We start from the raw sequence: 17,688 nt of genomic DNA, 5'->3' as shown, positions 1-17,688 counted from the left end.
ATTCCTTGTCTTATGAACTTTATCATCGACCTGTTTAGTACATTTAGGGTTCGGGTTTGTTTAGCATGTGACAATCCCATATGGTGATTGAAGAACTCCTCATTAAAAAAAAACAAGTCTCACATTCTGACACTCACTTGGTACCCCATGCATTTTTAGACTGAAACGATGTGAACATGACTCGGTCTTCATATGTTCACGTGACTGTTTGAGAGGAGGAGATTGGGACCACACTCTGTGCAGAGCATTGGTGCTGCTTAAGCAGTCTCCTTGGGTATTGGGCACAATCCTGGACGGGTCATCACTCCGACACAGTATACCAGCATTCTGGCACTCATTTTGCCGACCTCGGAAGGATGACAGGCCGAGTTAACCCCACTTGGCATGAATTCATCAGCTGAGCGGGATTTGAACTCAGGACCTGAGGATCCAAAGCCCACCACCCTAATCATGAAGCCAACATCAAGCATTGACTGTTTGAGTCAGCCCGTGATTGTGGGATGAAGTTCTTCGTTCGTTTGAAGCATAAAGCTGTGGAGTATCATCATTGGCTGAGGGTGTGGCTTTGCCATTGATGCAGTGCCCTCTGCTGGTTCGGGGATGAATTTGGTCATGGTGCTGGCGATAGCTCGCCTTCTCTTCAGGACACTTGTTTAACGTCCATCCGAGAGACAACGCACACATTGATGAATCATCCTGTCTGTGACACACCAGGATGACGGTTTGTATCTGGGTTGGGATTCCAACCCAGGCTAGACAGCTTTGAGGTGATTGTGCGTACCTCGAGGTCTCGGGCTCTCGGCCATCCTGTCAACCCTTGTGTTGAAGTAAGAACCACGAACACCACCTGAAAACTGCTGGTTATGGTGGGCGTGTCATGGGCTCAAGCAGCTTGGGGGAGAACCAATCACACACGATCACAAGGTAAAAAATACTGAAGGGGAGACAGAGACATCGAGACATTTACCGGCAGATATTCAAACCTCCATATACAGTAGCGACCGGTTTACCGGCAGATATTCAAACCTCCATATACCCGAGCGACCGGTTTACCGGCAGATATTCAAACCTCCATATACCTGAGCGGCCAGTTTACCGGTAGATATTCAAACCTCCATATACCCAAGTGACCGGTTTACCGGCAGATATTCAAACCTCCATATACCCGAGCGGCCAGTTTACCGGTAGATATTCAAACCTCCATATACCCAAGTGACCGGTTTACCGGCAGATAGTCAAACCTCCATATACCCGAGCGGCCAGTTTACCGGTAGATATTCAAACCTCCATATAACCGAGCGGCCGGTTTACCGGTAGATATTCAAACCTCTATATACCCAAGTGACCGGTTTACCGGCAGATATTCAAGCCTCCATATACCCGAGCGGCCAGTTTACCGGTAGATATTCAAACCTCCATCTACCCGAGCGGCCAGTTTACCGGTAGATATTCAAACCTCCATATACCCGAGCGGCCAGTTTACCGGTAGATATTCAAACCTCCATATACCCAAGTGACCGGTTTACCGGCAGATATTCAAACCTCCATATACCCGAGCGGCCAGTTTACCGGTAGATATTCAAACCTCCATATAACCGAGCGGCCGGTTTACCGGTAGATATTAAAACTCTATATACCCAAGTGACCGGTTTACCGGCAGATATTCAAGCCTCCATATACCCGAGCGGCCAGTTTACCGGTAGATATTCAAACCTCCATATACCCGAGCGGCCGGTTTACTGGCAGATATTCAAACCTCCATATACCCGAGCGGCCAGTTTACCGGTAGATATTCAAACCTCCATATACCCGAGTGGCCAGTTTACCGGTAGATATTCAAACCTCCATATACCCGAGCGGCCAGTTTACCGGTAGATATTCAAACCTCCATCTACCCGAGCGGCCAGTTTACCGGTAGATATTCAAACCTCCATATACCCAAGCGACCGGTTTACCGGCAGATATTCAAACCTCCATATACCCGAGCGGCCAGTTTACCGGTAGATATTCAAACCTCCATATACCCGAGCGACCGGTTTACCGGTAGATATTCAAACCTCCATATACCCGAGCGGCCAGTTTACCGGTAGATATTCAAACCTCCATATACCCAAGTGACCGGTTTACCGGCAGATATTCAAACCTCCATATACCCGAGCGGCCAGTTTACCGGTAGATATTCAAACCTCCATCTACCCGAGCGGCCAGTTTACCGGTAGATATTCAAACCTCCATATACCCAAGTGACCGGTTTACCGGCAGATATTCAAACCTCCATATACCCGAGCGGCCAGTTTCCCGGTAGATATTCAAACCTCCATATACCCGAGCGGCCAGTTTACCGGTAGATATTCAAACCTCCATCTACCCGAGCGGCCGGTTTACCGGTAGATATTCAAACCTCCATATACCCAAGCGACCGGTTTACCGGCAGATATTCAAACCTCCATATACCCGAGCGGCCAGTTTACCGGTAGATATTCAAACCTCCATATACCCGAGCGGCCGGTTTACCGGCAGATATTCAAACCTCCATATACAGTAGCGACCGTTTTTTTTTTCTCGAGGTTACCCAGGGTGAGGGAGCCGAAAGTCCAAGGAGCTCAGGGTTCAAAGGGTTAATACACATTTTCAAAACTTAGTGCCACCCCCCCCTGCCCCCAATGGGGCAAAAAAAGGGGGGGGGAAACTGAAGGTTCCCTGGGGTGCCTAATACCCTTGCACCGGCCCTGCGTGGACCTGAGTGGAGTTGTGTAAGATGTGAGGGAGGACCTTTCCTCGAGGAAGAGGTTTTGTGCTTGGAAAACTGCGGAGACGTTGAAATTCCATTACACCAAACCCAGTAATCCTTGTAGTTCGAGTGTTGGCCAGAAAAGCGTGCATTAGGGTCCGCACAATGTTTTTTTTCTGCATTTTTGTGATCACCAGACCATCTGAATGAATATTCCGATTGATGCCACTCTGTGATGATGATGCCACACTCCGATTGATGCCATTGATGACACATTCAACAATTCGACAGTCTGCAATTAAAGTAGCTAACGACATGAACAAAAGAAGACATTCCTGTGTAAATCAAATGTTCATACATACTGTATAACAGGTTTGTAAACCTTAAGAAGGGGACTTCAGTGTTTGGTGTCTCATTCAGTGTCAGAGTCATCATCAAGAGCAAATGCAGCAGCTGTCTTGGTGCGCTCATTCCTGCAGCCAGCATCTCCATTGCACGTACAGAAAACTGTGCACGGTAACTTGGCTGCTGTGCAGCGGCATTGAGCTGTGTAGCATTGCTTGGCAGAGGAACATCCACATCGTATTAGCTCCAAGATCTCTGGTGGAGCAAGAGCGACGTTGGGCGGCAGCATAATTGGAAGTAATGATCTTGATGCCTCATCACGTTTCCATCCATACTGAGTGGGATCCAGAGGTGGTGGCTGCAGCTCAGTAGCTGACTTCCATATTGCTGTCTGGATATGAGCGCTTCGCACGTTTTGTTCAAAGGACTCTGTCGTTGGTGGCAGAGCCTTTAGGTCTGATACTTTGATGGCATTTGGTTTTGCCATCTTCATAGACCACACCTCTTTGCGAACATTAGACATGTTGCTTCTCTCCTTGCTACCATAGCAAACAGCCATGAACACAGTGGCTTCAGCGATGGCATCCTCAATAGATGCATCCACATTCCCAAGTTTTTGAAGTGAATGGCCTGCTGCGAGTGTCTTCTTGCCAGTCAGTTTACCTCTACCATACATCTGGGCAACGGTGTCGCAACCTGTCGGTGCGTGTAAAGCTCGAAGGTCTTGCACCATCCCAGCATGCTTTCTGGCAGTGGCCCCAATGTCGATCAACGATCGGCCAGGACATGTTGCTTCCATTGTTACGCAGCATTGCAGATGAAGTTCTGCGAAGTGATACACAAGCAAGATGAACACATCAGTATCATCACAGATGACTGTGATGCATTTTGCGCCATCTTCGGCAACTTTAGCGACTTGCTGAATCATGATGACATCTGCCTCGTCATGCGTCGTCTTCAAATCAGTGCGACACCTTTGGGTTCCTCCGTGGTGTATTTCCACTGGGGTAGACTCCTGTCCCATAATTATGAGCCTGTGTTGGCTCTGCTTTCTCTGTTGACCAACGTCAATCAAATTCTGGCAAATCAGTTCCATCAGCTGAACTTTGTTCTCAGAATAGTTTGTTTGAAAGTTGTCCGATCAACACGATCTGCAGTCCGACAAAGGAGAACTCGCCGCCAACGATTAGGATTCTTCTTATCAAAGTCCATGATGCACTTTTCTCCGCAAAAAAATGCAATGTTCTTTAAAGTCAAATACTGTCGTCTTTGAACGGCGGCTTCTTTTACTTGTTGAAGCATCTTCCAAACAGACATTACTCATTCGTTTCAAGTGTCTTTCTATGTGTGAGCGTGATGCGTACGTTGACACACAGTCTCTATGGCATTTGAGCTCGATAGATTTGTCTGCCTGTAATCTCTGTTCAAGCTCTTCATGTGTACCATCTTGTCTTGCTTTGCTTGACCGGATGATGCTTCGCACTCTCTCTGGACCAACTGTTACCAGAGGTTTTCCAGCTTTAGTTGCATCACAGGTACTGAAGAAACAGTTTCCCATGGTGATGGAGCCTCAACCTGCAACAATAGAGGTGATTATAAACATCAATAAACATTTAATTTCTTTGTTCGTATTTTAAAAAATTCTCAGGAAACAGGTTCCACCCTGTGTACTTTTAAAAATCAATAAAATACACAGTTGCTTTCAGACAGATCATGTTAAATAATAAATAAATAAAAACTTGCTTGCAAATTATATCGGTCATTCCACTGTTTCAGAAGACGTTACGCTTACTTAAAACTCAGTTCTCCATGTTTCTTTCCTTACATTACAAGCCTCAACTTTTACTTGATCAGAAACAGTTCATGCTGTTGATCTTCTGAGGTCAGCCATTTCTTTCACAACTGCACTGGGGATAAACGGCTCTGCGCAAGTTATTTTCAAACAGTTTGTTGTTGTTGTTGTTGTTGTTGTAGGGTTATGATAATTTGCATATTAATGAGCTAATTTTCAATGTTATCAAATTGTAAGTGGGTTTATCACGACCAGTGACCCTAAAAACATGGGTTTGGACACCTCAACCAGGCTATTTGGATGCTTACTTCTGGAGATATTGAGAAAAATAGTAATTTTGACAATGGCCACCCCTAATTTGCATATTAATGGGTTTCTCCAAAAATGCTCAAGGGTGCCAGAGTGGCATCAATCGGAATATTCATTCAGATGGTCTGGTGATCACAAGAATGCAGAAAAACATTGTGCGGACCCCAATGCATGGTCATCTTGAAAAATGGTGTTTGACATCCGGACTATTGTGGTCCTCGGCGGAAGACGCGGTATTTTGCAGCATATCAAACGAGTAACCTTCAATATGTCACGTATCATAAGCTGTGAACCTGCTCGTAGTAATTTTGGAATGGACGAGTGGTGGTTTGCAGGTGAAGCGAGATTACGATGGTTGAGGGTTGCCATGGTGCTGTGCAGGTGCTGGAGGAGGTGGAAAGGCGGCGCCAGATTTGCTTTGCGATGGTCTATCCGTTTGTGCAGTCCCTAAAGGACTCTGTCTGCCCCGAGCCTGGACATTCGTTGCGCATCAAGAGCTTTATCCCAAGTCAAGGGACGCAGGTAACCACCGAGGTGGTTTTGTTTGATTTACCAATTTATTTTAATCGTGTTAATGTGAAGTTCAGAAGGTTCAGCTCGATGGAAACACGGGTTAATTTCTCCATTGCCGGTCATGTGTCTCAGGAGATCGTGTTGACGAGGCCCGTGGACTCACGCCTGGAGCACGTGGAATTTGAGGGCCTGCTCACCTGCTTGAACCCAGAGACGGTTGTGCAGGTGTTTGCCTCGCTCCTACTGGAACGGAGGGTTATCTTATTGTCCTCCAAGCTCAGGTGTGTATGTGCCATTAAATTTGCGATGCTCGAGTGCTTGGTCTACCAAGACCTGATGCAATGGTATCGACTCTCGTATGTCCTGCAGTGTGTTGTAAATGCATCGGTCGAGTGGTTAGGGACACCTATGAGGATTGGTTAGGGGTCACCGATGACCAACATTTACTTGGAGTTTGTTTGTCCTGTTAACCAAGCTATTATGCATAATTAAATGAAAACGTGCTTCTCCTTTTTTTGTTTTTTTAAACTTGTTTGGATGCACACTTGTCTCACTCGAATGGTAGCCTTGCTGTTCTTTCATCGTATCATTATTTGGATAGCCTGACGTTGGCTGAACGTTCAAGGTGGTTGTGGTGGAAGATGTGGTCTTCCACCACAACCCCGTCCACGGCTTGCGGATAGTGCAATAACCCCGAGATACGAGGGTTGGCGATGCAAGCAGTCAGGGACAATCTGGCGTTGACTTTTGAGGGTGAAGTTGGTTAACTGCTGGAATGGTTATCCTTACAAATCTTTCAAATAACCAAAGATACAATCACTTAGTGAGTCAGTGGTGCCATAAAACCTCTCCGCCCCCCTACTGTCTTGTGGGTTATCCAAGTTGGAATAAGACTGGGAAAGGGAAAACTCCGATGTTACCCCAATGGGCTGGAGAAGCTCATTAGTCTTGGTTGCCAATTCTCCTAGTAGCTGATAACATCCTTGGTAGCAGTGGTGATGCACCGTCGTCACAGCCAGTTGAAAGCATGATCATGTCACCATGACAAGTGAATACCAAAAATAACAACAACAAAGTAACCAGCACAGGTCATTCATGTCCGAGTCCTTTTAAAGCTTCTTGACCCCATAATGCTCTAATATGGATGTCCTTGATAGAGAATCATCGGAATACGGCACAACCAATTGTCAGGAGATTTCAACACGCTCGATGTGTTCATTGATCAGGCATTTGGAAATTATTTGCTCTTAACCCTTTGAACCCGAGTGGCCGTTTTACCGGCCGCTATTTTTTACCGGCCGCTATTCACACCTCCATGTACCTGAGGCCGTTTTACAGGCCACTATTCACACCTCCATATACCTGAGTGGACGTTTTACCGGCTTGGTGGGGGGGGTGGGTTGGACGAAGGGAAGGAGGGTGAAAGAGAGAGGAAATCGGGGGAAGAGTGAGCAGGGTTGGAGTACGTGATTGTGAAAGATGGAGGGAAGGGTTGGGAGGCTATTGTGACTAACCAATGGAGGCCCTATGTTCGACGTTTCTCATTCACCATTGATTGTATCCCCAGCCAGCTGTCCCGTTGTATACACGCCCTGGTGGTCCTGCTCTACCCGTTCTCCTGGCAGCATACCTACATCCCGGTGCTGCCTCCATCCCTCATTGATGCAGTTTGCAACCCCACACCGTTCATCCTTGGCCTGCAACGTGCCACTTTGCCTCTTCTTGAGGACCAGCCCATGGAGGAGGTGAATTCTTTTCTCTGTACACCTCATCTATAATGACACCTCGCATTTTATTCGAGGAAAAGGAAGTTCTTCACTATCCTGTCGAACCTACAGTGGCCTGAAAAACTATTCACCACACCCCCCCCTCCCTCCCTCCCTCCCTCTCTCCCTCCCTCTAAAGTTTTCACATTTTGATGCCACCTGAGCTTATTTCGTAATCCTCTCAAATCAAACTTGATCTAGAGTCTTCACAAACTACTCCAAAGTGATAAAACTTTAAAAATCAGATAAAATGTGAACAAGTTAGATTAGCAGAGAAAATCAGATGATGATTCTCAGTTCCATAAGTATTTGAACCCTTTGCTGAATTCACCCAAAATCACTTCAGGAGCAAATTATCTGTTTGAAAGGTTATAAAATAAGTGTAATCGGTTTCACCTGTATGTAATCAGTGCTTTAACTTAAAAATGAAGCTCCTCTACTGATCTGATCTAAAGAGTTTCATTTGATCAAACAACAAAGCACGCATGAAGACCAAGGAGCTTTCCAAATAAGTCAGACGTAAAGTGGTGGAGAAGCACCGTTCAGGAGAGGGTTATAAGAAGATTTCAAAGTCACTCATTATCCCTTTGAGTCGGTGTAGTCCATCATTAAGAAGTGGAAGACGTATCATACCACCCAGACTCTACCCAGATCATGTCGTCCATCCAAACTAAGCAGCCGGGTGAGCAGGAAACTGGTTCGGGATGTCACTGTGAATCCAACAATGACTGAAAGATCTGCAAGGCTCTATGTCTGAGATGGGGGTCAGTGTTCATGAATCAACAATATCCCATTTCCTTCACAAAGCTGGTGTCTATGGACAGGTGGTAAGAAGAAGCCATTACTGAAAAAGACATATCTAAAAGCTCATGTGGAGTTTGTGAAAAACCATGTTAATGATGCTGCAAGCATGTGGAGAAACGTTTTGTGGTCAGACAAGACAATAACTGAACATTTTGGTCTAAATTCAAAGTGTTACGTCTGGTGCAAGATTAACACTCCACATCACCCAGTCAACACCCTCCCGACTGTCAAGTGTGGTGGTGGCAGCATCATGTTATGGGGCTGCTTTTCATCAGCAGGGACTGTCAAGCTTGTCAGGATAGAAAGGACAATGGACGGTGCAAAGTACAAGAGATTCCTTGATGAAAACCTGTTCGAGTCGGCCATGAATCTTAAACTGGGAAGGAGATTCACATTTCAGCAGGACAACGATCCGAAGCACAAAGATAAACCCTCACTGGAGTAGATGGATATGAATTAAATAAATGTTCTTGAGTGCCCCAGTGAAAGTCTTGACATGAACCCATTTGAACATTTATGGCGAGACTTGAAGATTGCCGTCCGTCGACGATCCCCGTCAGACTTGGCAGAAGTCGAGCAATTTTCACGTGAAGAAAGGACATCTCACTGTGTAAACCTGGTGGAGATCTTCCCACAAACACTCGCAGCAGTCATTGCTGTTAAAGGTGATTCCACCAAGTACTGATCCCCAGAAGGTGCTGAATGCTGTTACAACCAGTGAATTTTGATTTGTACAAGTTTTTTTCAGGTATTCCTGACATTTAACCTCCTTCAACTATTACAGTGTTTAGTTTGATCTCTTCAGTTATGAAAAAAAGTTCATCCTGTGTTGCACGCAAGGTGTGATCATTGTAAAAACAGCTGATGATTGTGCCACTGACTTGTAAAATCGAAATTCCAGGTCCTGTTGGTGGATCTCGATCGAAAGACCTTTCTCCGGAAGGTAAGAAGTTCAGGGTTCGAATTCGGGTTTTTCTTTTTTCAAGCCTTTGATTAAGAGTTGTAATTTGTTTCGTGTGATAAAGTAGGAATTATCCGAATCCTAATTTCCCCAATGTGATCCATCCAAGATTGCACATGGAGACCGAGAATGGTCACACCAATTAAGGAAAAACTGGGACACTGTGCAGGATCTCAGCCTGAATGTGGATGATGCAGATGGTTAGGTTGGTCATATGACACAATAGAAAGAGAACACTTTGCTTATGGACGAAGCATAATGATCAGCTGACACTCCAGCATGACGACCAATTGGCTGTGATTTGAAGAATGTCATGTTTGTTTCCTGCATCAGAAAACGAACAAAACCCCAACAGCTCACCCTGTCATAAGTTGAACGTCTCAAAGTGCAGTCTCATAGAACTGCCATTGACTGGGTCAATTTTGATATGGTTGTTCTCTGCGTCGAGTCAGGGTCCCCTGTGTGGTCGGGTCATGGTCCCCCCAACGGCCGATTCAAAGTCCCAACCCAGGTCCCACCTGATTCTAACTGCTTTTCTTTCCATGTTCAACTTGATTGGTGTTTTTAGTTAGTTAGTTTTTTTTCTCTCAATGTTTCTTGTGAATTCTGTTTTTCATATCCTTCCAACTCTCATTTGGTGTTATGGCAAAACGTTTTGTTGCGACGATGAAGAAAAGGAAGCCTGCAGACTTTTCGTTTCGATCATAGTACCGGCATACTGACCCCACTGGAGAGGATGCCAAGCCATCTGGGGGTTATCAGAGCGAGACTAGTCGGAAAGCTTTGCATCAAGTGTTGCCAAGTTTCCATTTTCCAAGCACGCTGTGTAGTGTTTTTTAAGCGCGAGACCAATGTGATCTCCCGTTGGGATGACACTGCAAATCTCGGAACGTCTTCCGTGAAGTCAGGCCATGGGTATTGCTTACCTGTGTAAACTCTGCGTGGATACTTGGTAGTTGTCTTGTAGCGAATAATCGTTATTTTGGTTCATGGAGTTTGTTTTGACCTCTGCCATCTGTGCTGGATGGAGGTTATGTTTTCGCTCCTGTCTGTTTGTTTGTGCAAGATATCTCAAAAAGTTGTGGATGGATTTGAACGAAATTTGGTGGACGCGTTGGGTGGTGACAAGGTCGAATCGGTTCGATTTTGATGAAGATCTGGATACGAGAATTTTTTAATTTCTAAATTGATTCTTCACCAGCAAGAGATGGAGCCAAAAACGGTATGTGGCATGACATGACAAAACGAGGTGGACGAGTCGGTTTGGTGGTGAGAATAAACCGATTAGATTTTGGTTCAGGTCCGAATCCAGATCCGGACTATCAGTGGGATACAAAATGTAAATGGTTCAGCCTAACGCAGGTATGCGCTCTACCGAGTGCCGTTCTGGTTTATCACGTGACCGATGAGTTGACTCCATATGGCGGCAACAGCCTCCACTCTCAGCAATACGTGCTCACAGCAAATGCCTTACGGCATGATGACCCTTCAGGTGCTTTTACGTACTTGTACCACCTGGAACAATCATGCTAATAATTAGACATTTCTGATCATAGTTATATTTGCATCTTTGCCAAGCCTCGTGATCATGCCCTGCACCACGATCCCTGCTTGCAGTGACAATGAGGAATTATATCGACTTGGAGTGTGTTGTACCATTCGTTCATGTAATGTTTATTCCTACAGACGACTCACGACAGACTGCTTTCTGGCCCGTTCATGACTGATGACTGACTTATTGTGTCGCAGTCCGCTCGTCTGATTCGTCGCATCCAGTCCAGTAGTCGCATCGCCAACCCGCTCATCGCCAGCGTGGCCCACTCGTCCAACTTGTTGCTGGCCCGTCGCGTCGCAGTCCGCCACATTTCTGACTAATATCTGGCTTCCCAGCCACAGCATTCCATTGTTCCACCCCACTCTTTTGTTGTCAATCTCATTGTAAACAGACCAACTGGAAAGTGGTCCATGTGTGATTCATCCCTCTTTAACCTCCTATGATGAAAGAGGAATTGTTTTGGATGCTCTTCCTTCCTTCCAAGAACCCTCATCCATGAAGACCAGATTTTTTAGATAAAGTTTCATTGCCATGTTTTCCTTTACTTTCCACACTTATTGTTTATACACAGATGGATCATTTGCTTGTGCTGTGTTTTTCCTCATTTTGATTTCCTATCGTTTTCCAATGTCGGTAATTTCCGATAGTTCTTTGTGCCTTGAATTAGCTGTTGAGATCTTCCGAGTGTGTGACCTTCCAGGAACGTTTTCTCCTGTAAATCAGAAAAGTAAAATATAATTCGGTGATGTCGCCAAAACCACGTGGGAATTTGAGACAACACCTGAAATACCTGATTGACTCCCACCTCGGGCCTCCTCCAGGTGGGCGACGAGGCTCAAATCCTGCCGCCCAAGCTGGCAACCCCCTTGGTGGAGGACCTGATTACCTGCACGTCACGCACATCTGTCCCCGGTAATGGCACACCATATTTCTTACATACCACCAACACATTTTCCCATGACACTGCAAGGAAAAACGATTCCTGCTTTATTCCAGAAGGACACCCCAGATGCCTCCAGTTAAGGCCTGAAGCTGACTCAATGACATTTTAAGTGACCTTTTCACCGTCCTACAGGATCTCCGAGCCTTAAGGAGACAGTCTCGAACGCGTTTCTGCACTTTCACGTGCAGCTCGTCGGAACGTACCCACAGCACATGCATTCGGACAAGCACGGGCGGAGAATGCTCAACCAACGTGCGTTCCGCAAGTCCTTCTCCTCGAGGACTACCCGTCACTTTCTGAAGGTCTTCATGCAGACCCAGGCCTTTCAGGGATTCATCGGCGAGCGCGAGACTGGAACACCCACACAAGGTGCTCAGCTGGCTTAGGACTGATCCGTGAACATTTGAGGCCTGCATGGAGAGTCCCGAAATGTGTTCTCCAACCGATCCACAATGGGCTTAACCCCCCCCCCCCCCCAGCGGATATGACCATTCTTCTGCTCTACCTTGAGGCTTGTGTGTCTCTCATTAAGGATCTTGTCCTTTCTCCTTTGCAGAACTATTTGAACAGCGAGTTAGAGATTTCCTCCAAAGTGAAGCAGGTGAGTGCGTTTGATTTTCTCGTTAAAATGGTTAAAAAGTGGTTTCGGTGTTTAATTGTTATAACTTCTTCTTTTAAAGATAATAATACACTAAGTTCCATAACGTGTGGGGTCGACGTTTGTTTTGCTTCGAGACATTGCTCTGGTCCTCAGATGAGCTGGCTTCCATATTGTGATCATTTGCGCATTCGTGTTTTTTTTTTCCGAAATTCGAGTGGTTCTTGATGAAGGAACGAATCCGTTTTTCAACAAAACTCAACCTTGGTAACCCTCCCTTGCACTGACGAAGGGTTAACTTCCGAAACGTCAGCTTCACATTGCTTCCCACGGCAGTTAGCATGCATGACCCCTTGCTCCCCACGACGGGGATTAAAACGAAGCCCGTCCGTCCAGATCGACCGCATATGCAGTCGGTCCACTCGTCCTATGGAAGGTAACTTGGCACGACCGTCTCACTGTAACAAAAGGGATTTTCACTTTCAGGCCAAGCGCGTGAGGTTATCGTTGAGCGGATTGGGCAGAGATGTCAATGTAATTAACCCAGCCATTGTTAATTCCATGTTTAATTGGAAGGTAACTCGTGCAGGACTTCTTGGGGCTACCTTTGTGGAGTACAGGAGTTATCTCCCACATTGCACGTATTTGCATAAGGAAATACAATTGTGATACAAGATAAGTTGTACATGCAGAAAACTGGTGTGTGTGTGTGTGTGTGTGTGTGTGTGTGTGTGTGTGTGTGTGTGTGTGTGTGTGTGTGTGTGTGTGTGTGTGTGTGTGTGTGTGTGTGTGTGTGTGTGTGTGTGTGTGTGTGTGTGTGTGTGTGCGCGCGCGTGCGTGCGTGCGTGCGTGCGTGCGTGAAACCGCCATCCCTTGAAACACATTTTTCAGGCTCTGTTATTTTTAGTGTTCTGATAGACCCTTATAGGCAAGTTTCGGCAGGAAAAGCCACCCCCACCACCCCGATTGGTGTCGTACCACACCAGCACCATCTGGACGAAAGGTCAGGGGGGTGGGCTGGCCCACTCCCAGACCAATAGTGGCCGAGTCAGGAGGGGCTAAGTGTGTCACTAATGCGGATGGAGGCAGAAGCTATAAAGGTGGGGTGCACGCCCAGCCACTTGCACCCTTCCTTCATAACTTTTGGGGGGTGCGGGGAGGAGATGCATGTGGAGTCTACTGAGAAACCTGTGCGTGCTGCCTCAGGGCTTCTCCCCGAAACGAGCCTTTGCTGCAGCTGCTGCTGCTGCTGCTGCTGCTGCTGCTGCAACCTCCAGTCACGCCACCATCCAACACTCTCCCCTTCATGCCTGCTTCTGTCCGGGGAACAAACTGTTATTTGCCTGCCCGTGTCCCTGCTTGGGTCAAGCTGGATAGAGAAGCTGGCTCTCAGAAAAGAAAAACAAAAGAAGGGGGGGGGGTTAGGCAGGGATTAATGGGTATAGAAAATATCATGGTCTTGGATGGCGGGGGTGATATGAGATGTTGGTGAACAGCTGTCTTGAAGACCTGGAGTGAAGAATGACATTGAAGAGAATGTGGATGTTGGTTCCACAGGTGGGAAAAAAAAGAGGAACAAATGAGTGGAGGTGAGTAGCAATTCTGGATTCAGGTAGTTTCACCAGAAAGAGGTTGATGGTGGACTGTGTGAGCCCTGCAGAAACCTGGTGGCAGGGGACGAAGCACGGAAAGAGCAGAGGGTGCAAAACCAGAAAGGAGGCAGTCGAAGACAGTGAGACCACGGACCTGTCTGTGAAGGCGAAGTGATAGGCCCCAATGACTCGGCTTCATCTCGGGAGATTCCAATGATCTTGAACGCCTTGGTTTTCACAGCGTCAAGCTGAGCGAGATGTGAGGCAGGGTAATGAGCCCAGAGGGGAGAGCAGTACCCCATCAAGCTGCAGATGAAGGCTTTGTAGGTGCAGAGGAGTTCGGCTGTGCCAAGAAAGGACTTTATAAGACCGAGGATTTGTTAGTGGAGTAGAGTAGAGTAGAGGTTAAATGGTCTCGTCCTGCATGAAGGAAAGTACTCTCTGTGTATCCATCACGGTGGGAATTCCACCCAGAATCTCGCGATTCCTATCGACGAACCAACGTTGTGACCGAGTCTCCGATTATATCATCTGCTCGAGGAGTTTTTGTTTCGTGAGTCGCGTCTCTGTAACCAAACCACAGTCCCATCAGTGATAAACTTGGCGATGTGATGTAAACGGCGGTTCATGACTCGATGTACCGTTTTATTTCCGCAGGTTCTTGATACACCAGGAGGTGGTGAGAACTCGATTCGTGAAGTGTGACCTTCCACTTCCTGCACAGCATCCCACAGACCGACACGCGCTGGAGGAGTTCTTATCCATTTTGATGTGAAGCTGATGGTCCGGCATGTTGGCTCGTGTGCCACGGTGGGAATTCCACCCAGAATCTCGATAATCAGGTTTTGTTTTTAAAACTCCATCCTTTTAACTTACACCAATTAAAACGTGGAATCTCTCTCAAGGTCTTTCACTCGATATATAACCATTTCTTCCTCCGTGAAATGCCATGACAGCCCTTTGAACCAGAAGGCAATTTTTATCTTCACATAGTCGGAGCACCGCGGTCTAGTTAAGATCAGGACAGAAGGAAACGCAAAGTACTGACCAGCTGGTGTTGCAGATAAGGTACGTGTCCTTTCCTCTACACGTGGTGGGGTGTGCAGGATGGAGCAAAACTTGGGGATTGCCAAATTTGATTACATCATAACTAAAACAGGTCCTTCCATCGATCGGTTCACTAAACTTGTTGCCATGTGGTCCGAGGTCCGGAAGCAATGTCAGTGTCCTCAAAGTAATGTTCTTGGAAGAACAAGGTGACCAAGGATGTAGGAACTGACAATGAGGCAACAGTTGGACAAGCGAACGAACAGAAAGAAGGATGAAATCCAGTAACCTGCAGGTATGGTGTAGATGGGGATGACCTGACATGGTGGGGGCATCGCCTGCCATTGAATCGCCGGAGGGAAGAGTGCGTTTGAACGGTCTCTGGTAGGGAGTTCCACAAATGGAAAAAAAAGTGGAATAACATGGACGACCTGTGTGGCAAGCCTGGATTTTGGCGTGTGAACGTTGGAGGCGGTTCACACGTGCACCCGAGTGTTTTTACAGCGACTCGGTTCAGCTCGCCGGGCACATTTACCCCGCTGTTTCTGCTGTGGGACGTCATTCAAAGTCTTTTACATTTCGAAATGGTTCACCGTAATCGCTTTGTCCCTGAATGAATGAAAGAACAAGTAGCGGTCCATTCAAAGTACACCGCCCCCATGGAAAATAAATAAACAAACAAACATATCCTCCAGTGCGCGACATCATCGGGGCGCCGATGCAGCACATCGAGTCGGAATTGGAAGGGAGCGGTGTACGATAGATGGATTGATTACATGATTAAAATAAATAAGTAATAATCGGAAAATAATTACTTAATCAATCGGCTAATAGCATTCCTAAACCACCCCCGTTTCACCCGAATCTGTAACTTTTTGAAAATGAGTTCATCGTAAAATGAATAATTAATCCATTAATTTATTAATCAATAAATCAAATACCCTTTATAGCCAAATCACTTGGTCACTGTCACGTCCAAATATCAGCTTCCAAGCTCAAAAGGTGCCTGAGAAATAAAATAAATAAGCAATTAATAAAACAAGCCGGTAGGCGACATGGCTGCTCGCTCTCGATGGAAAGCTGGCCGACGAGACGAGACGATATTCATGTACATGCTATCAATCAATTTAGCACAATAAATATGATGATCACAGCCCTCTTCGTTTGCGCCCAGAAACCCGCCTTATGAAATTTCAGGCATGTTTCCAGAGAGACTCTAACAAATGGCAGCCCTGGTAATTCCATTTATCTATTCGCTAAAGATTTTATTTTTTTAATACGATGCTGCAAGACATTCTCCTTGGGCACAAAAAAAAAACAGGTCCCTCGGAGGTATTAATTTTTTTTTTGTACAGTCCACAATAAGTGTACGATGTACGATAAAGTATTTTAGCTGTTGCTAAGGCCAGTCACATTTGCCACGGCGGCCGTGGGGTCTACAAAATCTATGGCCACTAGCAATTAATTATAGGGCGGCCGCAGTATTTCCACGGTCACACAATGTAGCAGTCACATATGTTTTTTATTTTTCGGTTAGCCGCACGGCGTATTTATAAATTGTGGAGACCGAAAACGTGGGTGTGCCGTACGGTCTTTGATTTGATGTCGCACGGTGACCTTAGGGCGTCCCTGCGGTGGCCATATAATTTAAGGCAGACGCAAGGTGCCCGCAAGGCGACCGCAGGGGGGCCCTAAGGCGAACGTGCGGCCAGACGGACGGCAACGAGTGGGTTCTTTTTTGAAAAAAAATTTTTTTAGCCAGTTCTTTTGTTTCGGCTTGTCGAATTGCTACAGTGAACGTAGAAATGAAAAAGTTATAACTCCACGTTATAATTTCACGGCGACCCCTACGGCTGTAAAATATCGCCAAACGGCGTAGGGCCACCCTGAGGCCACCGCAGAAACTCTGCGGCCGCCGCACGTTTGTCAATTCAGAGGGCGTACGGCCGCCGTATCCTCGCCGTAGAGCAAATGTGACTTAGGCCTAAGCAACGGAGGTGTGCATAGCAACCATTCATTTTTGTGTAAATGCTAGCCACATTGTCCACATTTCACCCAAGTTTCATCAAAATCAGACTCTTTCTCTTTGAGATATTCGCAATTAACCGTTTCTGAAAGAGCAGCCAATAAATAATTTCAGTGAAGCACATCTTCACTTTTGTCCCCAAATATCAGCTTCCTCGCTCAAAGGACGGCTGAGATATGGCCTGGACAAACAAACAAATGGAGTAAAAACCGAGTACTCCCTTCCTTCGGCGCCCGGCGATGATGTCGAGCGTTGTCAGGATATGGAATTGGGAAGGAGCGGTGGACAACGAATGAGTTGCATTGATTTCACAAAAATGCTTTCAAAAGGCTTGACAAAGATTATAGATGATGAGACACAGGATAAGAAATAAGATTGTAATGGGAAAGGGAATAATATCACTAACTCGTCTTTCAGCATTGTGCTCGAAAATATAGACGACGAGCCGAGTACCCACCCTTTGGACGGCTGGAGGTGGCACATCGTTTACTCAAAAAGAGGATCGTCTGTATATTGCAAGAAATCTCATGAGATGTTTGTGCGTTGTGCGTCTAAAGGGGTCGAAGGGTCGAGGTGGTTTAAGGGATGTAATTGTATAAAGGGTCTTAAGAAGTCTAAAAGTTCTAATTGCCATCTACACCTCTCGCATCAAGTCATCGTTTGGGTGTAAAGGGGTATCGGCTGTCTGAAGGTCGAATGGGATCTA

At 46.3% G+C, this 17,688-nt stretch overlaps 1 protein-coding gene across 8 annotated transcripts in view; it reads left to right on the top strand.

The window, feature by feature from the left end:
- LOC147025630 (DENN domain-containing protein 2D-like) overlaps positions 1 to 14,808 on the top strand; it is a 45,139-nt gene extending 30,331 nt beyond the window's left edge. For all 8 annotated transcript variants that reach the window (XM_085886804.1, XM_085886802.1, XM_085886803.1 and 5 more), the window contains 8 exons: positions 5,559 to 5,699; positions 5,823 to 5,971; positions 7,258 to 7,435; positions 9,162 to 9,203; positions 11,598 to 11,688; positions 11,852 to 12,088; positions 12,276 to 12,320; positions 14,567 to 14,808. In XM_085886804.1, the coding sequence (XP_085742930.1) occupies positions 5,559 to 5,699; positions 5,823 to 5,971; positions 7,258 to 7,435; positions 9,162 to 9,203; positions 11,598 to 11,688; positions 11,852 to 12,088; positions 12,276 to 12,320; positions 14,567 to 14,574 (891 nt within the window). In that variant the 3' untranslated portion in view covers positions 14,575 to 14,808. The remainder of the gene's footprint in view (positions 1 to 5,558; positions 5,700 to 5,822; positions 5,972 to 7,257; positions 7,436 to 9,161; positions 9,204 to 11,597; positions 11,689 to 11,851; positions 12,089 to 12,275; positions 12,321 to 14,566) is intronic.
- Positions 14,809 to 17,688: the final 2,880 nt, after the last annotated feature.

This window comes from Eptatretus burgeri, chromosome 6 (genome assembly GCF_056783735.1).
Source record: "Eptatretus burgeri isolate ZD-2024b chromosome 6, Ebu_testis_v1, whole genome shotgun sequence".
Taxonomy (NCBI): domain Eukaryota; kingdom Metazoa; phylum Chordata; class Myxini; order Myxiniformes; family Myxinidae; genus Eptatretus; species Eptatretus burgeri.
The sequence above is the reverse complement of the archived record's forward strand: the minus strand, read 5'-3'. Positions and strand labels throughout refer to the sequence as shown.